The sequence below is a fragment of the Ceratina calcarata genome, unplaced genomic scaffold, assembly GCF_001652005.2.
Source record: "Ceratina calcarata isolate Rehan_Ccalc_2016 unplaced genomic scaffold, ASM165200v1 scaffold289.2, whole genome shotgun sequence".
In the NCBI taxonomy this organism is placed as follows: Eukaryota; Metazoa; Arthropoda; class Insecta; order Hymenoptera; family Apidae; genus Ceratina; species Ceratina calcarata.
The window spans coordinates 551,268-576,913 of NW_017151272.1; the positions used below are offsets into that span (position 1 = coordinate 551,268).

Here is a 25,646-nt window from a genome sequence, read left to right on the forward strand (position 1 = left end):
ACGCGACACATGTACCTGGGTGGACAGATGTAAAGAAAAGTAGCTTTTAACCCGGTTTGAAATAGATTTGAGGGAACAGTAAATTTGTTAAATACATTTCTCGTTCCGCGACGCTGATTAGATTAATGTAAAAGCATCGGATTATCTATCAAGTGGCGACATATGTTCGACATTTCCGGAAGTCGTCGTTCGAGTGGCCCGCTATATGGACGTTGAATTTTTATCGATAGACCCCGCGCCGCCGCCGGCTCGAGTAACTCGCGTAACGAGAGAACTTAAACCTGGAGAGTGCAACAACACGTTCTTGTAAACGCATGCATGCATTCGCCAGGAAGCCGAGGCGGTCCTTACGATGCGCCTCCGCCAAGTAAACCCAAACTCCCGGCTTTCTGTTCCGGTAAACAACGTTTTAATCCTATCGAGATTGCTCGTTACACGGCGCGAGACGATACTCGTGCATCCAGCTGGCAGCCATCGCCGGAACACCTAATTTTCGCATAATCTGTCGCGAACTCGACGAACCCAATCGAAATCGTTTTAGCCCGAAAATGTTGGTTCATACAAATGCCAAGATTAATTTTCCACTCGTTTATCAATCAGAATTTAGTCGTTCTTACGCTGCTGCACTTTGATTCGAAACGAAAGAAGTTAAAAAATTGTCAAGCTCAACAGAAGGAAAGCGAGTGAAACGGAGAAGGAAATTCGTGTGGAACAACGAAGCGAGGACGACGTGCACGCGTTTAATCGATAATCACCGGCAAGTGGTCTCGTACGAAAAGGGTGCGGAGGTTACATCTGCGAGGTATCATCAGCGGCGGCCCTACGAAACGGCGATCCATCATCTCTCGGCAGTCCAAATCCGAAATTGCTCGGCCGTTTCCTTGGGCTACGCGTGCGGCTATAATAGGGATTAAGGCCGGTGTAAATAAATTTCAAGTCGCGAGTAATCCTATCTCTTTAAGCTTTGCGGCGTTCGCGAAGCCCAAAGCCCCGGAGGAACGCGACCGATCGTGTGTCTACTACCCCTTCCTTCGTCAATTCTAAGGACAATTTTACAAATACAGAATCGATGAGTTATTCACGCGGCTACCAAAGACAGTTTCTACAATCTATAGACTGCGAATTTTCGTGCAAATCCATATATCCGAGAATACGATTTAAGGTAGCTCGTTATTTGGAGGAGGACCTTACAATGGGCTTATTTTAAAATAAGAATATGAAATGAAAATTACATTATTAAATGTATATTATCATTTCCACATTCATATATTTTAATGTTATATTATAAAACAGTACATTTTTAAACAATTTTCACGGTGACCCTATATTTTCTTTACGGAAAATGAAAGTTCGAAACTTTAACTATTGTTTAGTTCAACTTGTACGAAAATCGTATATGTTTTGCAAATGCTATCGAGCTACCTTAAGAAAGGGAACGTTCATAGAAAATCGTCAGGAACAGCATCGGACGTTTTACATATTATACGCGTTTCGATGGGGAGAAGAGAGCTCATTATAGCTCGCGAGTTTAATTAAAAACTGAGGCCCAATAGAGCATGCCTTGGAAGTCGCGGTGGGAAGGGTTGAACGGAAAAAGCGGCTACCGCCTACGACATGCACGTTCGTTTCCGAAGGAGCTGATAATGAGCAACGAGAAGTGACAGGGAGGTTTCTCTATTCTGTCGTGTCAGTGACAGAGCCGCTGTCTTCTTACTCACGGTTGCCGAAGTTAGTATTGTTACGCTGCTCATTGAGCACGAGGCACGTTAGATTGTCAGCGGCAGATAGAGGGACAACCTTCGCCGGGTAATAATAGATATGCTGTCAGCAAGATGTTTCGACATTCGATTTTGCAAACTTTTACCTCTTGTCCGAGGAAACAGGAATCGTCTTTCTGATCACTCCGGATTTTGTGCATTCGATATGCGAGAACACGTAGAACGTCAGAAAAGAAATGCTTATTACAGTTTTATTAAAAAGAAGAGAAATTCCTGTTTGGATTCGACCTCTTGAATCGGCGTCGCAAATTATCATTCATGAAACGACGTAACATTGATAAAAATGCAAATGCACGATTCAAAGCCGACGCGATGGGGAGTTCGGGTGAAACTTGAGCGAGGATAAAAAAAAAGGACGGCGAGGAAGATGGAAAGGATTACGGTGCGTCAGGAGCGATGACTGAACGGCCGGTAATCGCCGTGGCCGCTCTAATATTTCGAATAGTTCGCATTTACAATGGGCTTTATTGGCGGGAAAACTGAGGGGGGTATTTTGAACGGCCGGGACATCCATCACCGTGGTGTCAACGTGATTGTCTTGCGTCGCGTACACCGTGGAAAAGTATTGGCAACGAGAGAACGGATCCGCAACGCTCGCGAATACAACTTTTTCCACTCTCACGTTTGCCGAGAGCGAAACCGAGCCGGGATATCGTTCGTCATCCTATGGAATAATTTGCCGATCGTCCACACCGTCGAGAGAAGAAAGGCAAAGATTTCGACCACGTTTTTGGACAGAATTATTTCGACCGTCGAGTGATACGGCTCGTGCTCCGCATTGTGTCGTATTTAAATGAGCCTTCTAATGCGTTTAGCTCGAATATCGCGGCGGAGCAGGGCGTCGTCGTCGTCGTCGTCGTCCTACCCCTGGAAAGGCATTAGGCGTTTTGTCAAATCTGTGTATGGATTTCGCTTAGCAGCCAGAGATTATTCAAATTAACCGAGGAACGTAAGAGAATCCACGGTTTCTTTCTCGATCAGTCTTCCCTGCGTATCCTCGTTGTTGGTTCAATTCAAAGCGAGTGAATCGGGAGTGTCGTAACGAATAAAAGTGATCGGCGTTGTCGTCAGCGTGCGGATTAAAGTCGACGAGAAATAAAAGCTGGTCGTTCGTTGGGAAAACAGTACGGGTGGCCGCGAGCGAGAGGGCGAGAGGCAGAGAGAGAGAGAGAGAGAGAGAGAGAGGATAGGTACATACGCTCACGGGAGGCGTCGATGCATAATCGGAGCGCACCCTCCCGTGGCTATCCGTTTTATTTATCCGATAACACGCCATTATGGGCGAATCGCGGATGCGGCTGTGTCGGTAACGATTGGCTATTTATAATAACACGTGGCATATGGGTAATTAGTTGCGCGTAAGCCACGCTGAAAAACCGAACGGTGGCGTACGTGTCCAGAAAAATTACCGTCGTTTTTCATCCCGCCTCAAAATCCATTATTTTACCTCTTGATTTTTCTATCCCCCTCTTCCCCCTCGGCTCTCGACGCCGCCCCGTCGCGACCACTCTCCGCGCGCGGCGTGTCGCGTTGTATGTAAACCGCGAGCAATTAACGTTTTGTAAAATAGCCACAGTTTCGTTTCGTGACTGCCGATCGACTTTGACGCTCGTTTTGCCGCGACGCGCACGTATCTCGCACGAACAAGTAATTACGTTAATTCGATCGATGTTCCCTTTTGCCACCGACGTACATGCAGCAGGCTACAGACGGAGAGGATAGAGAGGAGACGTGACGGTAAATTCAAGGAGAACGGAAAGACGATCGCAGGCACCGGACCGGAAACACGTCCAGCAAAGAGAATCGAGGCGACAGACAAGGTGGCAATCGCATAGAAGCCGAGTACCCAGTCGATGATGAACGCTCTACTCTATTAACCCCTCCGGGCTTTGTTTCTCTCCCGCGGCTCTTCCTTTTGTATAAACACGGTTAACGCGACTAATGGCGATAGGATAACGCAGCCAGCAAAAAACCTGGACAAAAATCCGTGCCGCGGACACACGCGGTAAACGGAACGACGGCGGACAAAGAAACGGTCGCTTCCGGTGCAGTGAAGTCCTTCTGACGCGCGTCCGGTTGGCTGGCGCGGAATACCTTCGCTCTATCCGCGCTACTCGACAAAAATTCGCGCTTTTTTCCCCTCTCTTATCCGCGTAACACGTAACGCGTTGCCTACCCTCCTTTTTTTTCTTTACGGAAAATGAAAGTTCGAAACTTTAACTATTGTTTAGTTCAACTTGTACGAAAATCGTATATGTTTTGCAAATGCTATCGAGCTACCTTAAGAAAGGGAACGTTCATAGAAAATCGTCAGGAACAGCATCGGACGTTTTACATATTATACGCGTTTCGATGGGGAGAAGAGAGCTCATTATAGCTCGCGAGTTTAATTAAAAACTGAGGCCCAATAGAGCATGCCTTGGAAGTCGCGGTGGGAAGGGTTGAACGGAAAAAGCGGCTACCGCCTACGACATGCACGTTCGTTTCCGAAGGAGCTGATAATGAGCAACGAGAAGTGACAGGGAGGTTTCTCTATTCTGTCGTGTCAGTGACAGAGCCGCTGTCTTCTTACTCACGGTTGCCGAAGTTAGTATTGTTACGCTGCTCATTGAGCACGAGGCACGTTAGATTGTCAGCGGCAGATAGAGGGACAACCTTCGCCGGGTAATAATAGATATGCTGTCAGCAAGATGTTTCGACATTCGATTTTGCAAACTTTTACCTCTTGTCCGAGGAAACAGGAATCGTCTTTCTGATCACTCCGGATTTTGTGCATTCGATATGCGAGAACACGTAGAACGTCAGAAAAGAAATGCTTATTACAGTTTTATTAAAAAGAAGAGAAATTCCTGTTTGGATTCGACCTCTTGAATCGGCGTCGCAAATTATCATTCATGAAACGACGTAACATTGATAAAAATGCAAATGCACGATTCAAAGCCGACGCGATGGGGAGTTCGGGTGAAACTTGAGCGAGGATAAAAAAAAAGGACGGCGAGGAAGATGGAAAGGATTACGGTGCGTCAGGAGCGATGACTGAACGGCCGGTAATCGCCGTGGCCGCTCTAATATTTCGAATAGTTCGCATTTACAATGGGCTTTATTGGCGGGAAAACTGAGGGGGGTATTTTGAACGGCCGGGACATCCATCACCGTGGTGTCAACGTGATTGTCTTGCGTCGCGTACACCGTGGAAAAGTATTGGCAACGAGAGAACGGATCCGCAACGCTCGCGAATACAACTTTTTCCACTCTCACGTTTGCCGAGAGCGAAACCGAGCCGGGATATCGTTCGTCATCCTATGGAATAATTTGCCGATCGTCCACACCGTCGAGAGAAGAAAGGCAAAGATTTCGACCACGTTTTTGGACAGAATTATTTCGACCGTCGAGTGATACGGCTCGTGCTCCGCATTGTGTCGTATTTAAATGAGCCTTCTAATGCGTTTAGCTCGAATATCGCGGCGGAGCAGGGCGTCGTCGTCGTCGTCGTCGTCCTACCCCTGGAAAGGCATTAGGCGTTTTGTCAAATCTGTGTATGGATTTCGCTTAGCAGCCAGAGATTATTCAAATTAACCGAGGAACGTAAGAGAATCCACGGTTTCTTTCTCGATCAGTCTTCCCTGCGTATCCTCGTTGTTGGTTCAATTCAAAGCGAGTGAATCGGGAGTGTCGTAACGAATAAAAGTGATCGGCGTTGTCGTCAGCGTGCGGATTAAAGTCGACGAGAAATAAAAGCTGGTCGTTCGTTGGGAAAACAGTACGGGTGGCCGCGAGCGAGAGGGCGAGAGGCAGAGAGAGAGAGAGAGAGAGAGAGAGAGGATAGGTACATACGCTCACGGGAGGCGTCGATGCATAATCGGAGCGCACCCTCCCGTGGCTATCCGTTTTATTTATCCGATAACACGCCATTATGGGCGAATCGCGGATGCGGCTGTGTCGGTAACGATTGGCTATTTATAATAACACGTGGCATATGGGTAATTAGTTGCGCGTAAGCCACGCTGAAAAACCGAACGGTGGCGTACGTGTCCAGAAAAATTACCGTCGTTTTTCATCCCGCCTCAAAATCCATTATTTTACCTCTTGATTTTTCTATCCCCCTCTTCCCCCTCGGCTCTCGACGCCGCCCCGTCGCGACCACTCTCCGCGCGCGGCGTGTCGCGTTGTATGTAAACCGCGAGCAATTAACGTTTTGTAAAATAGCCACAGTTTCGTTTCGTGACTGCCGATCGACTTTGACGCTCGTTTTGCCGCGACGCGCACGTATCTCGCACGAACAAGTAATTACGTTAATTCGATCGATGTTCCCTTTTGCCACCGACGTACATGCAGCAGGCTACAGACGGAGAGGATAGAGAGGAGACGTGACGGTAAATTCAAGGAGAACGGAAAGACGATCGCAGGCACCGGACCGGAAACACGTCCAGCAAAGAGAATCGAGGCGACAGACAAGGTGGCAATCGCATAGAAGCCGAGTACCCAGTCGATGATGAACGCTCTACTCTATTAACCCCTCCGGGCTTTGTTTCTCTCCCGCGGCTCTTCCTTTTGTATAAACACGGTTAACGCGACTAATGGCGATAGGATAACGCAGCCAGCAAAAAACCTGGACAAAAATCCGTGCCGCGGACACACGCGGTAAACGGAACGACGGCGGACAAAGAAACGGTCGCTTCCGGTGCAGTGAAGTCCTTCTGACGCGCGTCCGGTTGGCTGGCGCGGAATACCTTCGCTCTATCCGCGCTACTCGACAAAAATTCGCGCTTTTTTCCCCTCTCTTATCCGCGTAACACGTAACGCGTTGCCTACCCTCCTTTTTGCCGTATACGCTCCGTTACAGTCCTGTGACGACGACGACGACGACGACGACGACGGGCAAACAGCGACCGAGGGGTTACGTAACAGCTATGCGCCAAGCGCAATTCCACCGTGCACGGGGTGGCCAATGAGCAGTAACAGCAACGAACGCACCGACAATGCGTATACCGCGCTCAACCGATTTACCTGAAAATCCCTCGTTGATCGGTTTACCTCCGATTCTATCATGCAATTTTCGTATCTGAGTTATCTTAAAATCGCTCGTAATTGCTTAACCAAGTTAATAGTCTGTCGGCCCTCTCGAAACAAAAAGGAACGAGAGCCGATTGGAACTCTTGGACGATACAAAACGATCGTTTTATCGCGTGATACGTGCAACGTGATATGATAAATCAATGGAGAGACGGAGTACACGCCTTTTGCACGATCTCGATGACGAACAACGTCGCGAACCAAGTCGTTGGGAGTAAAGACACGGGACACCGTTAGGCGGTATGCGTTCAAAGTCGTAAGCTCGTGGGTTCGAGATATTTTCTCGTGACCGCAAAACAAGCGAAGGCAGAGAGAGGCAGGCAGGCAGGCAGGCAGGCTCGGGGCTTGCTTGGACGAGCGAATGCATCGGGCTGGCACGGACCGGCCGACGGGATTGTCCTTCATTACGCACGAAGGAAAGTGCAGTCATCGGCGTGCATACCCGTAGGTATGCACACAGAGGCATTAGCTCCCCCAAAGCCAACCGGTATTAATTCCACTAATTGGACGTGGTTTGGTTCGTGGCAAACATCGGTCCCCTACCGATCCTCGACCTTCCTCGGACGACGACGACGACGGAGGGACTTGGATCTCCCGATCGATCGCCTCCTCGCCGCAAACAATCGCCTCGTTTGCTACAAAGCTATTTTTCCGTTCACGATTTATAATTTCTCGTCTTGTTTTTAGAAAGATTTCTCTTTTCTTTTTAATAATACTCTCCTGCTCGACGATTCGTCGAACGGATGCCAGAAGAGATCTCTTAAACGGCGTATTTAGAGAATGGTCAGGAACTTTTCGAATAGGAAGACGATCGTACGAGCGGGATGGTCAATGAACGTTAGGCCCAGGGGGTCTCGTTTCGTTTGGGGTTGCACGAGGTCAAGGGATCAGCTGCGGCGGAGGAATAGATACGTGTGCGAACCTATACGTGTACACGTTGCTCGTAACAAACGGTGGAGGGTCTTTCCTCGTGGATCTGGGTCACCGGGCTGATGAGGACTGATCGGGGGGTTGACCGCTAGAAAAAGCCCGAACGATCTCTCTCCCTCTTGCTCCTTTCTCACCGGCAGTCTCCAAACTCTCGCCTCTGACGAGTTAATCGAACGTGGCCAACATTTTTTTTGTCGAGGCTACAAAAGCGTTGCTTCTTTTCAAAACCCGAAGATAGCGTACTATCCGACGAACGTACTTTTATTGTGACCGCGCGACACACGGAACTGTGTAAAAAATTGCGTATCTATCTCTTTCTTCTGAGGTGACGGTAGCGCGTTTCGCTTTCGACGTACGGACAGTGAAATGGGAAGGTCCGCGTCAGACCGGGCGTAGTAAATAGAACGAGTAGCGCGATGGACATCAGCGACAGGCGGGATCGAGTAAGCCTGGAACGTCGAGTTAAGCATCGACGGATACGTACGCTTTTGGTACGTTGGCACAAAGATATTAAGCACTCATACTCGGGGCTTACCGAAGAGTGCCACGGTATATACGTGTACATCGCGTATACTCCTCCTCCTTCTCGCTGCGTAAAGGTGGCTGCGAGGAGGGCCGGGCGAAACTGGCGAAGAAAAGGGTGGGCGAAGAAGAGGGTGGCGAAGGAGCCGGGGAGAGATCGCGGAGTTACCTACAGAAGAAATAAGTGCGCTCGTGTAATGCTGATGGCGAATATGGCAGAGGAGATGCGAGAGGGAACGGCGAAGAAGAAAGTGGCAGGGAGGACAGGCTCCTCTCTCCCGATGGCGGGTGCGCGGGCCCCCCGTGCTCGCGGAGAGACCGACCGATCGATTCGAACGCCGGCGACATTCTTCGTCGTACGGACAGAGGAACAGGGAGAAGCGGTCGGGGAGAATAGGACGGGCGCGAAAGAGGAAACGAGGCGGAGGCTACCGGTGCTGGTAACGCGAGAGAGCGCGAGTTCGAGAGATCGTATAAGCCGTAAGCCATAAGGTGGGAGGAGAACCTCGACGAAGAAGAGGTGGGAGGGCGAGAGCCACGAAGAGGCAGGTAGAAGAGAGAGGAGATCGCGTTCGTTCGAGACGGCAAGATCGCGTGCAGAGGCGCGAGAGAGAGAGAGAGAGAGAGAGAGAGAGAGAGAGAGAAGGTGTGCACAGGTGAAGAAGAACGAAGAGGTGGGGCGGCGGGGACCGTGGAGAAGAGAAGAGAAATAAAAGTAAAGAAGCTGAAAGCGTGGAAGAGGGAATGGTAGAAGAAAAGTGCAAGGGGTTGGCAAAGGGAAGAGAGTCGAATGGAAGAGAATCGGGGGAAGAAAAAGAAACTGGCGGTCGGCGGGGTTGAACGTGGAAGAAACTAAAAAGGGGAAGAGAAGAAAGGAGATGGAAAAAGCCGAAACGCGACGAGGAACGATGGGGTGGCTCGGCTCTAGGGGATGTCAGGTTTAGGCGAGGCGAGGAGCGGCGGAGAGAGGAACGATGCAAGGGGCTTATGTCAGAGGGGAGACGAGAGAGACGGAGAAAGCGAGAGAGAGGGAGCGAGCGCGAAGGGCAACGGAGGAGGGAGAGAGGTCGCGAGGAAAAAGAAGAAATCCCCACTCGTAGCGCGTAGATCGGCGGCGGTAGGTTCGAATCGTACTGTCTTGTCGGGCCTCGCGTCTGCGTCTGGATGTCTCTGTGTGTTAGTCGCCCCCGGAATCGTCCCGGTCGGCGGCTTGGGTGCTCGTCGACGTCGGTGGCAGAGGTTTCCACGTAGTGGGGAACGCTCGCACGTCCCGCAACCAGCGGAGGGAAGGTTCGAAAGGCGTCGACGGTTCGAGGTCGGTATCCAATGGGGAGAACTGCCACCCTGGTCTCTCCGCCAACCGGATAGCCGGTTGCGCGCACAGAACGCCCATGCTCCCCGTTTCTCGGGCACCCACTGATGTTTTTATTTATTACATCTGTGACTGGGTAGGGAAATACTCCCGACTCGACCGAGAGAGCGTTTGCCACTTTGAGAACGAGCGACGCGCGTCCCTGCGAGTTACCGCCGCAGCCGCAGCCGCTATCGTCGTCGTCGTCGTCGCCGTCGTCGCCGTCGCCGCTGCTCCCGCCGTTATCGTCGTCGTCGTCGTCGTCGTCGTCGTCGTCGTCTGAGCTGTGTTCGTTGTCGTTATTCGACGTTTTCGCGGCTACTGTCATCGCGACGGTGACTCCGTTTCGCGTTGCGTCGCGATATCGTGTGCGTCGCGTCCTCCGGAGTTCAACGACGACAGCCCGCGCGCGTTCTTCGACGCGACGACAAACTGCGTCGCGACGTCGCCTTCGACCGTGTGATCGAGTTAACGAGTGAGAACAGAAAGAATCCAGTTGTTACGCGTCACGAAGTTGAAGAAATTTCGTTTTGGTTGGTGGACGTTCGTGTACGAGGGGCAGCTCGGCTGCTCCTCGCGCGAGGAGCATCACGCGGGATAAGGACCTGTCCGCGTCTCGACGGAAGCCGAGGTCGTCGCGATGCTCGATTGTCATGGACACGGTCGTTCGAGTGATTGTGCACAGTGAAGGTGTCATCGGCGTACTCGGTACGACGTACTACTCCGTGAAACGGGCCAGTTTACTCGAGTGACAGTGACGCTCGCGAGGTACCGATTCGCGTCACTACGCGGAACTACGTGATCGTTCTCGTCAGCTGGTCCTAACCGAGCCGATCGACAGAGAAACGACACACGAAAAACGACACTCAACACGAGCTCCTAGTATGCGTTGACCGAAAACACTCCGAGCTCCTCGTATCTCGTGGTGTCCACGTGGCGGGAATCGAGGCGAGGATAAGACGGACGAGAGGACCGTCTGCGGTGTAAGGGGAGCATTTTTGCGAGGCGTACAACGAAAAGCCTGAGAAACGTGGTCGATAACGGATAGGCGGGTGCCCTTCGGAGCGTCGATGGATCACGGAGCGATGGATAGCGCTTCGGACCACAGCAGCCGCGCGAGTCCCGTAACCGGCAGCCCGAAACACCCTCACAGCCCGTCGGGCCAGCAAGGTCAGCAACAGCTCCACGGGTCCCAGCACCAGCCACCGCCGCCGTCGCACCAGCAGCCGCACCCGCGGGACCAGCTCCGCGAACAACAATCGCAACAGCAACAGCACCGAGGCGTTCCCACGCCGGGATCGCCGACCAGAGGGTCGCCACCTCAGGGACTTCCGTTGAGCCCGCCGCCCCTTTCCGCCGGAGGAGCACCCGGTGCACCACCGGGCATGGTACCCAGAATGCCCGGTCTACCGCCGCCGGGGCTGGGCCTGTTGGGCCAGCTCGGCGGCATGCTCAGCGGTCATCACGGCTCGCCGCTCGAGCTGATGGCCGCCCATCACGCCGTACTGCCGCCGAGATCGTACAACAGCCCGCCGCCGATCAGCACCAGCGATCCGACCGCGAACGAGTGCAAGCTGGTCGACTACCGCGGGCAAAAGGTAGCCGCGTTCATCATCGCCGGGGACACGATGCTCTGCCTGCCGCAGGCGTTCGAACTGTTCTTGAAGCACCTCGTCGGCGGCCTCCACACCGTATACACGAAGCTGAAGAGACTCGACATAGTGCCGTTGGTGTGCAACGTGGAACAAGTTAGGATCCTGCGAGGCCTCGGAGCGATCCAGCCGGGAGTCAATCGATGCAAGCTGCTCAGCTGCAAGGATTTCGACATCCTCTACAGGGACTGCACCACGGCCAGGTACTGTGATAACTGTTTATCATAGGATTAAGGAGCATGCATCTTTCGTACGGTACTTTCCTTCGATTTATTAAGATGGACCGCGAGTAACCCGTGATATCTCGACGTATCGCCACGATAAGGATCTTACGCGTCCGTTTTCTGCAGCTACCGTTCGCCGAGAACGGAAGCTACGATCCTCGCGTGTATTAATAACGCCCGGTGTCGCCTCTGGGCAGCACTTTATCTTCGGCCAGCTACGTTCCGTACCACCACTGCACCGGCAAAAAATATTTTAATCGTGCTCCGCACCAAACGACGAGGCTTCCCGGCCTTCTTCTAATTTTCGTTTCGCACGTTTCTCGTTCGTCAAACGCTCACACACGTTTTCTACTTTACGCCCCGTCGTTGATCCGTCTTGAACGATTCCCTCGATCGTGCGATCCCTTTCCACGGGAAGGAGCCTCGTGGCACGTGTCCTTGCATCTGGAATTGTCAACGGGCCTCCGTGCCAACAGGTGTCCCTTTCACGGCAGTTTCTCTGAATGAATCGTCCCCACCGACGAGACAGAGAGAAGTGGCTGTAGTACAAGCTTACCCCACCCACGAGTCAGACGGCAGACGAAACGGAATGGTAAACGGAACGAGGGGATCCGGTGTTATCGGGGAAACTATTGTCCTCGGCTTCAGGCTCTTCCTACGCGTTCCACCCTCTTTCGCTGTTCTCGTTCTCCACGCGATACCGTTTCCCTCCTTCGTCTCGCGAGTCGTTGCCGCTTCACAGTCGTTGTCCATCGTGAGTAGACCTCAAACCAGATCGAATTCGAGCGAGAATCGTTGGAATTCGGGGACAATAATATCGCGGCCGGCAACGCGCAGCGGCAGTCGCAACGGAAACGGATTCAGCGCGACACAGAGAGGGCGAATGAGAAAGAGGGCCGAGGGATAAGCGCGTAGGGAACGGAGACGGGAAATGTAGAGGGTTGGACAGAGAGAAATCCGGAGGAAAGAGAGAGCTGCTGGGACAGGGATCCAAATAATCCGAGTCGCAGTCACAGAAGCAGAGTCGGCCGAGCCGTCGGCTCGTGCGCTCGAGCCCTTTCTCGCTCGCCGTTCGTCTGAGGAGACCTTTCGTCCCGTTCGAATCACGATTGAAATGTATCTTCGCTCTCCTTCGTTATCTCGTTTACAGAGCTCTTTCCTTACTTTGATACAAAAGCAACGAGGTCGTTATCTGCATAATTGTAGATACACTCTTCCATACTCGTTGGCCCGATTAATTCGCTAACGAATAAAAACAGGCTTATCCGATCGTAAATCGGGGGTTGGTTAGCGTCAAAGCCTGAGGAATAATCAGTTTTCCATGGTTTGATAAACAGATAACACCCGAGTACGATCCTAATTGCGATTTACGATGACTATAAAAAATATCTCGTTATTATAGCGCTATGCATTCGGTTATAAAACATTTAAAAATTAACGTGGAACAGGGTTAACCTTGCGCCGTAACTTTTCTTCATTTTTTCACGCCTCGCTGCGGAGATAAGACGGGATCGCACGTACGTGTGTGCACGTATCCCGTGAAACGTGGCTCGTTTGAATATGAAAAACGCGGCTACTCGTTGCGGCGGTCTCATCGATTGGAAAAACAGGCGATGGGGTAGATGGTTTCGGGGGGGTTAGCTCGGTGGCGCGAGGGTGGCGGATCAGCAGGAAAAATCGGATGATTAAGAGACCGCGTTATGGTTCTCGTGTGTGCGGTCCAGGCTGGTCGCGTGTACCGCTGACGTCGTTACATTCTGATAATGCACGGCGGTGGTAACAGCGGCAACGGCTACACACCGATGTTCGATCCGGGGTCCGCCGCGCTCACGGTTACACGGTCCCCGGGGCCGTGGCCGGCTCGCCTCCATCGCCCATCGATGCAACAGCATGCACCGGGAACCGCATCGATAATTCAGGGGGATTTTTCTTGCGGTTTATAGCGCGGCGCCGGCTGCGCTCCAACGCTCGCGCTTCCTCGCGTTCGATACCCGCGTCCCTCGGATCAAGAATCGACTCCGCTCCTTTCCTCGATCGAAACCTTCATTTCCGTCGCATCCTCGAACGTCGCATAAAAACGTGTGCAGAGGAATGCATCTAACGTACAAATTCTGCATCGTTTCAATCGATACCATAAGAGTCTCGTTCCTCATAAAAGTCCAGAATCCACTTATGAACAATCGCGTGAGTCACTGCGTATCAGAATTTCGCCTACGCCGGAATGGTCGTCGCATTGTCCTCGATTTAAATGACCACATTGTTTTTTCATCTCGGACAAGTATAATTGCCGGCACGTACACGCGCATCTAACGAGACGAGCCAATTATCGTTGTCAATTTAGCAGTATTCGCGATTTTGTCAAGAGGCAACGAAGATCGCCGATAAGAATCGTCCAACAAGATTCCCTCGTTTCGCTATTTCTTTTCGTTCCCTTAAACGCGATTCACGCTGCGCGCGTGTGCGTACCCACGAACGAAGCAGCAGGATACGTGGGAGTGCGCGCGGCCCTGGACTATAATTCTATGCGCTATTAGCCGTTTAATTATAAAATTGTGCATAGATTAATTGGCTCCCGTAATAGCCCTAACAATGCACAGACGCGCACTCGGAGAGACTAATGTAAAAAGAGAGAGGGAGAACGAGATAGAGAGAGGCAGAGAGGGAGGAGGGAACGAGAGAGTTTGTGCATCGGGGTGCACGAGTGGGAGGTCGAGAAAGAATAGGTACATCGTATCGAAGAAAAACACGGCGAGGGGTGGAAGCGGGTCGAGGGGAGAGGGAGGGAGCTAGGGAGCGAGCGTCGTTATTAATATTTATTTCCTCGGCTCGTTCCTCCTCCTCCTCCTCCTCCTCCTCCTCCTCCTCTCGTTGTTGCCGTGCGCTTATGCAGAATCGCGTTTAAACGGGTACGCGCGTTCGAGTTATGTAAAAGTACGCGTGAACCGTGCGCATGGAAAGTAGTACGATTTCCAAATCTAAAGGAAGCGAGAAGAGACGCGCGCGTACGCGAGACGAGTGGAAACGCGTTTTCCCAGCAATTATTATTCGTACGGGTAGTTGGAGTACCAAGTTCCCGTGGCTCACGACGATCGGGTCTTCCATTTATCTTCGCCGGAGAACTTATCCGCTCCTCGGCGATTGTATCGGATACGGCAGCTGGCTCGGCCAGCTTCGCGTTTTTTCCCTTTTTTCTTTCCCGGTTTCATAACCCACGCGCGCTCGACCGGCCCGGCTAGGCGGCTTTACGTTTTTAAGGGCTTCTATTATTGTTCGGGGGTTGCTTTTGACACAGATACGCGTGTACACACGTTACGGCACCTCGTCGCGTTCGCCGTTCGTCCGCGTCAGTCCTGCTTTTGATCTTCTTCTCCTCTCGAACCGATAGTTCACGCTCCTCTTCCGATTTTCTCTCACGAAAGAGATCGATCGAGTTTCTTTTCCACCCTCCGAAGTCGAACCCCAGCCAGACTTGGTAATTCTCGGTAATTAATAATCCGCAACAAGTAATAATCGAGCCGGTAATCCGGACGATGCGGCTCGCCGCGACAAGCGGCGTTCTTAATTCTAGATAATTAACGTAAAGACAAACAAGAAGGATTAACCGAAGCCTTCCTATCCCTTCTCTATTCTTTCCCCCTTTTGTCTCTCTCTCCGATTTCCCTTCCCCCTCGATGCAACTTTTCTCTCGCCCTCTTTCAATCTTTTCCTACGCCCGACCGTCGTTACGAGAGCCTCGCTTCCAGGAATTACTTAATCTTTACCCGGGAAACGAGCCACCGCGGAAAGTATCCGTTCTCTTTCGCGTTTCCCCGCTTCCGAAACCGGCGTCGAATCTAATAATAAACGCCGACGAACGATGAAATCTCGAAGCGAATTCATACGCGATAAAGTCTGGTGTAATAGGCAACGAGGAAGTCAAACGAAAGTGTGTACGCCTGCGGCTAGGATCGACGATTCCTCCGCGGTCCGATACAGATGCAAGTCATCCCGGCGAGGCATTGTATCGCAACGGCGCCAGGCTCCCGTTTCGTGACTCCCTGTCTTTCTATTCTTACCATCGTCGTTCACAATATTTCTGTTACAGCAATCGGTTTATTTTTCTCGATTTCAACCACTCTGTTTATCATACTTTTATACAAATTCGGAACGATAATCATGTAACGTTTACTTTGTTTATGTCGTCATTATGCAGACGCCGGAGCACTCGAACGCCTTTTTTATTGTCATTGTCAGTCCTCACCGTACTCACTAACAAATCTTTTGTCAAAACGATAACATCTCGTGAAAATGCTCTATTCGAATAAAGTTTAACAGTCTCCAATACAGAACTCTCTTTTCTCAACTCGAACTTATCAATTCGATTCACTTTTCCACAGGACTTATTGAGTTCTCAAAACAATTTCCATCGAACCATTTTCGTCTATTAATTCATTAGAACGCGCGGTAGATGAAACGCATTCTCTCGTTACGAGGCTTGTTCATCTCGTCTTATCTTTCAATCGGTTCTACATCTCAGAATCAATATCGATGGGTAAATAAATTATTGCTACCTTATTTATTGACTCACTGCTTCATTTATTAACAGAAGTGCAGTGAATCATACTGAGTCTGTTACTGAGTTTATTCATTTCTGTATCAAGGTTTTTCTACTTGATTTATATGAAACCAAGAATCGATGGTGATAGGAAAGAAATTGCTGTGAGACGTACGATGTGGGAAGTTGACTTATTAAGAGCGCGGCATTATTTATACTTAATTCTCTCGTTGAAAAGTGTAGCGTCATGTGAAATATTATTGCGAATCCATTTTATACACAGTGGCTTATATCATAGAAAAGTAATTAGAGATACGAGTGGGCGTGGCGCTGCATTAATTCCTGTTACGAAGTTGCAATGTTGGAAATAGCTTAATTAACGATAAAAAATTAACGGGGTGAACCCCGGTGAACAGCAGTCGAACGCGTTCGTAGGAAGCACGGCTGGGGAATAATATGTTACAATAGTATTATAGTAACGCTGCGAGGAAACTCGGGATTTGGAAGTATGATGAGACTTAAACAGGTTCCGATGAACTGCTGTGATAAATAAACAGGAGGTTGTAAACGGTCTATAAACAGTAGGAACATGATTTTTCCCGTGTACCGCGTTTATAATTAAACGGGGAAGATAACAGGAATCAGCTGATCGAGTAGACGAGTCTGTTCACAATGCAATTGTTTTAAAGCTCCTACTACGAGTCACTGAACGCTCAGTGTGATACGAGTCACGCCTACTAAATAGTATGCGTATTCATCCCAGCTTTTAGCCCAGCTTTAGCTTCGAGCCGGTATACATTTCGCACTCGATACGACGTGACGTTCCTTTTATCGAAGGAGGCGAATTTGTTTGATGCGCGGAAGGGTTCGAAATCGCGACATCGACACCGGCCATATGTTTCACGCGCCCCGTTATTTTTCGGCATTGTTCGCGCGGGCATAAATCATGGCGCAAGCACGAGGAGGCGATGGAATATTTAGCGCCGGGCCGCTTCCAACGTCGAACGATGTTATCTCGATTCGCGTAGATGTTATCGTCGGTCGTCGAAGAGTGGACGAAGCGATCTATCGAGGGTGCTCGATCGAAAGCGAACGAAATAATAATAATAATAATAATAATAATAACGCGCTGATCGTCGCAGCTGGCGCGGGACAGCTTGTTTGCGGGTTCTCGCGAAAACGCGTGAAGGGACACGGCGAACTAGTAGTTAGAACGGAAATCGATCGTCTCGTCGAGGAACCGGTGACCTACATTAAAACAGCTGACTGTAGGGAGGCCCCTGGTAGTATCTCCTTCTTTCCCTTGGTCCTCCACCCTCGTTGATACGAGGCCTACCCTTGTGCCTCGACCCTTTCCCGAAAGACAACCTCCCGCCACTCTGGCTCTCGACATTTTTGTCGTACTTAACGTTCAACCCTCCGAGATTCTTCTGCGATCGTTCTCGTCGCGAATTGCCAATTTTGTAAACCAAGAAAGAGACCCATCGGCGAAGCGTATTGGTTCAAAGGTGCATAAAGAATCTCTTTGCTGACAGAAGAACACAATTGGTGCGAGGGGGTAGATTTTCAGGACGGGGTCACCACCCCTTCGACGGGTTTTGTAATTGCACCGATTATATCCAACGGATTGAAACGGTAGAAAAGGTAGCCGGTTGGTTAAGGCGGAGCGAGGGGGTCGGTCGGTGGCTCGAGACAGAAGGAAGGCTGCGAAGGGGTGGTTTCAGGGTGTAGAGAGGAGCATAGGTAGGGGCCGCAACGGTACTCGGTAATTTCGAGTGATTCGTGGACGACGTCAGCGAGCATATCGCACCCCTTTCTCGAGAGGGGCTTCGTGCGCACGGCAGCCACTCGAACTCGTTACACACGGTAATTAAACGACGCACGAGACCTCCCTAGACGTTCGTATTTTAAGCTATCAGAATCCTTGTGTACGCGAAAGTGATATATCACGTGCAATTTCAATCTCTCGATTCTATCTTATCGATGAACCGTAAAAGCATTTAAACATTATTACATCTCGTGCATCTCGTATTTTGTACACGACCTGCATCTTCTTTCCATCGACGAATGCATAGAATCCGTAGTCTACGCAGTCCGTTCGTATCGAGAAACGTTGTATAGAAGGCAATGATAGTTGGAAGTGTACCAGGATGTGAGTCATGATTCCCATCTCTTTGAAAAAGAAAAAAGCATAACCGCGTTATACCGACGTAACGATGCCTCCGGATTGAATCGAGGAGTCGTGAAGGAATCGGGAATTTCCATAGCGCACGGGATCCCCGAGTGGCTCGAAGCTACTCGTTCGTAACGTCTCGGCTGTAATCTAGTAATCTGGTAGCAGGCGGAGCATAGTTCGTCGGCACTGTAATCGGCACGGTTTCGCGTACCGTGTTCCGCGGCCAGTCCGCGGATCGGATCGGATCGTGGAGAAACGGGTCCCTCGGCCCCTTCGGCTCCCTATCTCCGGATTGTTTGCCAGTTACCGAGGCGAAATCGCTACCAATCGAGGCCGTTTGCTCGGCTCGCGTGCCACGCCGTCGAGTTTGGCGTTACGTCGCGCGTCAATCAACGGTAGCCCTCGCCGCGAGTAACGATCCCCGCGCGCACTCGACTTTTCGTTACGTTACATGAACGTCGTGATAGGCCCCCGACATACGTACGTAGAGAGAGGGTTTTGAAGGGTGGCTCAGTCGGCACACAGTCTGTCCGAGTCCAAGTCGGAACGTTCGCGGAGTCCAAGTCAGACGGCGGCGTCTGGAGGAGCCATCTTTACACGCGTGCGGTCAGCTCGCGTGTTGCACGCACGCCTCCGCCTCTCGTTCCGTCTCCTCGGCTTCTTCGTCTTCGCTCTCTTCCTAACGCGCCTCTATGCATGCCCGTTCCCTTTCCTCGCGTGAACCGAAAGTTTTTATTCGGGGGATATCTTAACCTGTTTAATGCGGCGCTTCTCAAACTAAAAATTTGAATATGCAAAGTGTGCCACAATGTTGCCAAAACCATTGACGGCACGGGAATTTGTGGGAAAGGAATAATGAGCATGTGTATGTGTATACATACGTCTATTGGATCGTTTTTATTGGGAACAGTGGCGGACACTTTCGTGAATGCTTTTGATCGAGATAATCCTCGCCGATGTGTAATTATATTATTGTACCGAATTACCTGCGGCGTTCATGGTCGCCGTTACGGTTCTGGAACCAGAAGAACGAGGCTACGGTGTTATTAAGCGGCGACGTTGATACATCTAGTCCCCTGTTCGCAACGGGATACACTCCCGTATATGTAATATATATGTATATATGATACATTTTTCTTTCCTTCCTCGAGATTGAAACATCTGCTCAAAATAACGTCATCCGACAATTGCGAGCATTCATAATACACGATTATGAAATGACGTACGCGTTTCGACGGTCTGATACCTCGGGGCCACTGATCGTATGACCTATGAAATTGCGATGCATTCCGTCTGGCCATAGATTTTCAGAAGAATGGGATTCGTTCGGTTTTCTCTTTGCCGATAGTGCCCGGGACATTCACCGATCGCCAGACGGTGGTTGCGAGAGGTGCGATCGGCAGTGAGCATAGACGTGTAATTACGAAGGGTTCGAGTTCTCAAAGCGGTCCGCTATTTATCAACGTCACTCGTTACCGCGTCCCCGTGTTCTCTTCCGTTGAAACGAAAGAAATTGGCGACTGATCCGCAATTCGCTCGAGGCCCCGGACTCGCGCGATTTCACGCTGCACTCGAAACTGTCTCGGAATCCCAGCACGTGGCCACAAATCTCGAGCGTCGACTCGAAATCAGCCTGCGAAGACGACGTTACATCGTTCTTCCCTTCGAATCTTATTACAAGTATTTGTTCTGCGAAGCTGTGTTCACGGCATATCTCGGGAAGATTCGGTCAAGACTTCGTGCCGGGTTCACCGCCAATTAATCATCGTCCCGCGCGGTTAAGAGGCCAATTAAGCTCCGCTTTTGCAAGTCTGATTGTCCGTACGTGCGATCCGCGGGCTTACGCGCGCGGTTCACCTAGCCGGTTCGTGCTTTATCTATCGCTCGAATTAAAATGTACTTTATGGCTCGTGTCAGTCGATAGCGATCGCCACGAGGATCTCTCTGCCTTTCCCTACCCCGTGACCGCGTAACGTTCTGTACTCGCGGCAACGATACTCTTTGCGTACGGAACGTCGTTCATCCATAATTCAGGATACGAGATAGGTTACAATCTCGGTTAGTCGCAGTTTCGTGACTATCTCGTAACGAACGATTTCCTCCCGGCCGAGGAATGTTCAGGCGGAGACTGCGATCACAATTCAAGGTGTTGAAACCGGGATGAACTTGTACTCGCCGTGAAATATCAGCGACCGAGGCAAAATATCGTGGCACTCTCTTCTAGCCCCAGTTTCCGTTGGTTGTTCCTGGACAAAGAGCATCGGTAGCTCGCTCGGCCGATCGTATTCTTCCAGGATAATTCACAATTCCTACGTCTGGTAAAAGCCTTGCAATGCATGGGGAATAAGCGGCCCTCAAGTGATTTCACAGACGTTCTCAGTTTCGTTCTTCTATAATTCGCCTGCTAGAAGAATACAGGAAAAATCTTGTAACCAAGCCTCGTTCCTTGGCACAGCGTACTTCTTTCTTTCTCGATATCTATCGTTTCTGGCCTGGTTCTAGTTAGAAATTCTGTGTACCAGGGTTTACCTCGTTGAGAGATACTGAAAGGCGTCGAGAAGAATAAGACGGTGCGTCGTTGCCTCCTGAGAGAGTTCGCAAACGAGCTGCCGTTAATGAGGCGATATTTCAGTTTTTGAATAACTGACCTAGCCTGGGCCAGACACACGTCGAACCGGTTCCTTAGAGCAGTCGAGGGACGCCAACCGTAGAAATCGCTCATTCTAACAATGACACAACTACGATTTTTCAAAACCTCGTCATAACTCATGATTTGGAGATACGGTCGAGATACACAGTAAAATGAATATAAAAACTGTCATCCAATAATTCATTCACGTGTCTCGAAAAATAATGCAAGCACCGCGTGATGCATTAAACCGCTTGCATTGTGGCGAAACGAATTTCTTTGAACGATCACCGTGAACAGTTCATTTTGCATAAAAATCCGGTTTACTCGTTACAAAGTCTCCAAGTAACGCGAGCCCACGATTGTAACATTATTTTCAATTGCCGCGGGCTAATTTATTTTTTGTTAATCAACTCACTTCTAAAGGTGCAACGTTCGACGCTCCGGTTCCCGGTCGCGAATCTCTTCGTGACGCCTCTGACGCGTCCACGCCTATCTCTCAATTAGCTCGTTCGTCGAGTCATCGGAGAGGAAATCGATGGGTACCGGGGATGAAAGTCCGCGAACCCGGGGATGAAAGATGAGAGAATCACGGGCGCGGGGCGAGGCGGGGAGTGAGCGCGAGTTAACAGATACAACATCGGGATGTATCGACGAATCGAAATGAAAACCAAACAAGAGTCCACCCTACCGGCTCGGCTCTATTCGTTCTCTCGCCAATAATTGATAGAATAAATTAAATCATTTGTCTTGGTGGGAAATTAAAAAGCTAATTTATATACGGAGAGGGTCGGGGCGTACCTGGTCCGTGGTCCGTCGGAGAGAACGAGAGAGGAAGCGAAGGAGAGAAGAACGGAGAACGGAGGTATCTTCTCTGTGTACACCTACACGTTCCGGCTCGTTTTCTACCGTGGAATCGGACGCGAATAAACGAGTCCTAGCATCGTTTACGAGCATCTTCCACGCATAAAGACGTTACCGTAAAAACAAGGGAGGCTCAATTGAAATCTATCAAAGATATCGCGGATCTTCCTTCTGTACTTGGTTTTATCGTTTCTCCGCAATTTGCAAATGCCGGTTCAACGAACTTCTAAGAGACGAACAAAGAACCTCGCCGGTTAGAAAAGAAACGAAATGTATGCGCGGTGGCTCGTTTTGTTTTTGGCCCGTCTTTCGATTTATTCCACGCTGATGAATCAGGTGTGGCGCTCTCTTTCTCCGTCCGGCTGCTCGCGGGGTCGAGATTACTTTTGTGGGCGGGAACGCTTTCTGTCAGTGCCTCCGAGGGTATATTCAGGTATAGAAACTCCTCTCGTATACGTTCCACTCGGCCGTGCATACCTTCTGCACCCGTGACTCCTTCGGGAACCCGGGATACCCGTCCTCCCAGGCTACGGTTTCGCCAAAACGACGACCGTTCGCGATCTCTCGACACAAGAATCGTTCTCTCGCCTCGAGTAGGCAAAATTACGATCGCGGGTCGCAACCAGCGAGAAGTGAAACTTCATTTTTGATAATTATAGTCTTATCTCGTAGGCGAATCTAATCAGTATCCTCTGAGGTTGCCAGCTATTTCACGGCGTTGAGTAGCGCGGGCCTCGTTCGCCGGTTCCGGCACGTGTTTGAAATCGCGATAAATATCGGGCAGTAGCATTGGTAACGATGTTTTGACAGATGAAGCGCGGCGCATCGCGTCGTCGCCACCCGGGGCACACTGGTAATCGCGGGTATACGTTCGCTAGCACTCGACCGACTTTGCACCAACATCCGCGGCGCCGCTAATGATATTGGCTTAGGCGCTCGGTTCGCGGCCGTCGCCGATAAATAACGCCACGTTCCGTTCCCGTTTCCCCCGTCCCGCGTTTCGAGCTTTTTCACAATTTTATTTGTCTTAGCTAACAGTATCCAGCGGGTTTTACAACGGAACGTAAATACGGATACCCGAGAATGGTTAAGGCGCAATAAATAAAAGAAACAAAGTGTGTAGCTGTAATTGAAACGGTAATTGTTTTATGCTCGGCGAATGCCGAGTGTAATTTAGTATTTCACAAACGAGAGAGCTTGATGGATGACCGCCGTAATCGTGCCCGACTGTTTTCCTTTTCCGGAGATTTCGCGGTGCGCCTTTTTTCCCATCACGGATCGGAATTGAAACGGGGAATCGAATCGGAAAATGTGGCGCTTCGATGATTTTTCGTTTGCGGCCGGTGGTCGAGGCAATCGGACGAGAGAAAGAAGAAACAAAGCTCGGCGGCAGCCGATTTGTTCGCGCCGCGGGAGTTCGGCTTAACGAAAATAAGCGAACTTCTCACATAACTCACTGAGGGACTGGCGTGCCCTCCGTCTTCTCGCTAAACGAACCAACAAACGAATACAAATAGAAATCATTAATGGTTTTGTTTCACGGGTCTAGCCTCTCTCGGGAGAGAGCACGGTAATGATTCGTTAATGATTCCACCACGGGTTCTGCCTCTCGGGCTCGGCAACTATATGGGAACGTTTCTTTTATTCGTTCGACTCGCGTTCCGATGGAACGGAACGTGATTTCACGCGCGATTCGTAAATGACTCGTTGAAACACTTTGTGAGAAACATTCATTCCGTTCGTCCGCTTCTACGGATGCAAACAAGCATCATTGAAATCGTTGCTGCTCGATTTTTTATTTTTCTTTTTTACCTTTGGACGAAGGAAAAGCGGCCGATGTCGGGTGTTTCCCACTGTAGATCGAAGAGCGGGAAAGCCACGTCGTATCGATCAATGACACGAGCGTTTCGAACAATGCAGCCCCCCGTTTCTCTATCACGGTCATCAGTCATTCGGTATAAATATTAAATTCGCTAAAAAACCGGCCGACCGGTTGGGGTCGAAGTTGCACCGTCAGCCGAGTATACAAAAGGCGGGGCCAGCTGATCGACATCGCCGATCGAAGGGTCCCGATCACGGGTAGATCTCGCCGTTCCTAGAATCGATCCCGTGCAATTCTCAACGTTGCCACCCGATTTTCTTCGCGATCCACTCGCGAACTACTATTAGGAAATATTGTCTAATTTACTCTCTCAAACATCTGTCGTATTCCTCGCCGTGTGCTCGAATCGGAATCGCGGTTTTCGAAAAACAGTCTTCATTGTCTCAGGAACAAAGCTAATTTCGCCGAGTGAAGGGACGCATTGTGGGTAAAGAGAAACGGCCGTTTAGCGCTCGATAATGAACCGTATCTCGGACAGGAAGATGGAGCGCGTCCGAGCACTCCTCTCGAGTGCCCTCGAACCGAGCACTCGAGACGGAGGACCGGTCGAGAAGGAACGCGGCTATCCCCTTCCTGGACAATGCGTCCGATTATTGTAACGCGTCGCGGTTACATTGTCGCGGATCAAAGAAGAGAAATCTATCGGTCCTCGAGCTCCTCTTTCCACGGAGACGGGCTGCCGCGCGCAACTGACGCGGTCCAAACGATCAAAGACGCTCGGCGAGACTCTGAACGGGCTCGTATCCGATACGTGAGAGCGATTATTGAAAAGTTAAAGGGAAACGGTGATTCTCATTTATTTTAGTAGCCTCTGCGGCGGCGTTAAGGCGGAACGCGGGCAAAACGCGAGTCACCGTGACCCGGTTTAATTAAATAGTCGACGAAGCTACAGGCAATCGCCACTGATTGCCGACTATTTTAGCTGAAATGGTTAGGTATACCCACGCCAGAGTGACGTGTCCGCTAATTATGTGGCGCTTCGGTTTTCTTCGGCGTTTCATCCGGCGAATCGAATCTCAACACCGCCCGATCACACTCCGTCATCCCGCGTTATTGTTTGTTACAATCAATTTTTACCGACTCCAATTCGGTCTTGTAACCGTGTACGCGTTAACACGCTGTTAGGTTCCACCGTTCCCGTATATTAATGAGCGCACGAGCGCAATGCGCAACGAGACGCGCTACTACATTTCCCTTTAGCTTCGAGCTAATTAAGAACAGCGCGAGATTTCTCTGTCCGACCTACCGCCGCGGAATTTTTCTCGTCCGGTTTCGTCTGCGTTCACACATTTGAATACACCGTCTATTTTAAGCCCGAGGATCAGTCTCCCGTAATTTTGTACGGTTAAACATTTTCATACGGTCATTGTTCGGTATTAACACCGGTGGTTTATCTCGAGAGCATTTCTATAAAGCGGTTTGTTAATGTAAAGATCGACGGTATATCGTAATGGTACGGTTCGTAGGGAGATAAAGGCGAGGCAGAGCGAAAAAAATAGGAATTAGATTGTTAGATAGATCCGAGTGGCTCGTAGCCAACAACCCGTAGGAATCGCAGTGTATACACGTACGTGGCTGTCTGGTAGAAGTTGCTACTGTTCCTACCGCAACACCCGACGGTTTGGTATCATTAAAACGTAATCACTGCCGTTCGCTAACCCCGACGATGCTAATTTCCTCGTTAATTAATGCCGAGTCTCATTGTGCTCGCGCATATGCCCGCAGAAGCGATTACTCGCCGACGCGTTAGACGTTAACGCGCTTCGATCCTTCCGCGTGGCTTCCGGTTTTCCTCGGGAGGAACCATCCTCCGCCGCGTTCTCCGCTTTTCCATTTCTTAGTCCTAAACTTCCGGGACGATCTTTCTCGTACAATAACTTATTTCGCGTCTCGTCCAGGTTTCGGGAAAACGATTCTGTCTCGTCGTTCGCCGTTCCAAATCAGATCGAATATCAAACATCGACGAGATTTATGGGAGAATCTCATTGACCAATTGATAAACTATTTAAGAATGTATTGGCTATACAGCCA

General features: G+C 50.3%; 1 protein-coding gene across 4 annotated transcripts in view; it reads left to right on the forward strand.

Annotated features, from left to right (window-relative positions):
- The first annotated feature begins 9,918 nt into the window (after positions 1-9,918).
- Positions 9,919-25,646, forward strand: part of dac (dachshund family transcription factor) — a 136,631-nt gene continuing 120,903 nt past the window's right edge. Inside the window, exon 1 of one of the 4 annotated variants that reach the window (XM_026812589.1) lies at positions 9,919-11,509. In XM_026812589.1, coding sequence (XP_026668390.1) covers positions 10,725-11,509 — 785 coding nt within the window. In that variant the 5' untranslated portion in view covers positions 9,919-10,724. The remainder of the gene's footprint in view (positions 11,510-25,646) is intronic. The other 3 variants (XM_018022522.2, XM_018022523.2, XM_018022524.2) reach the window with 3 other exon arrangements.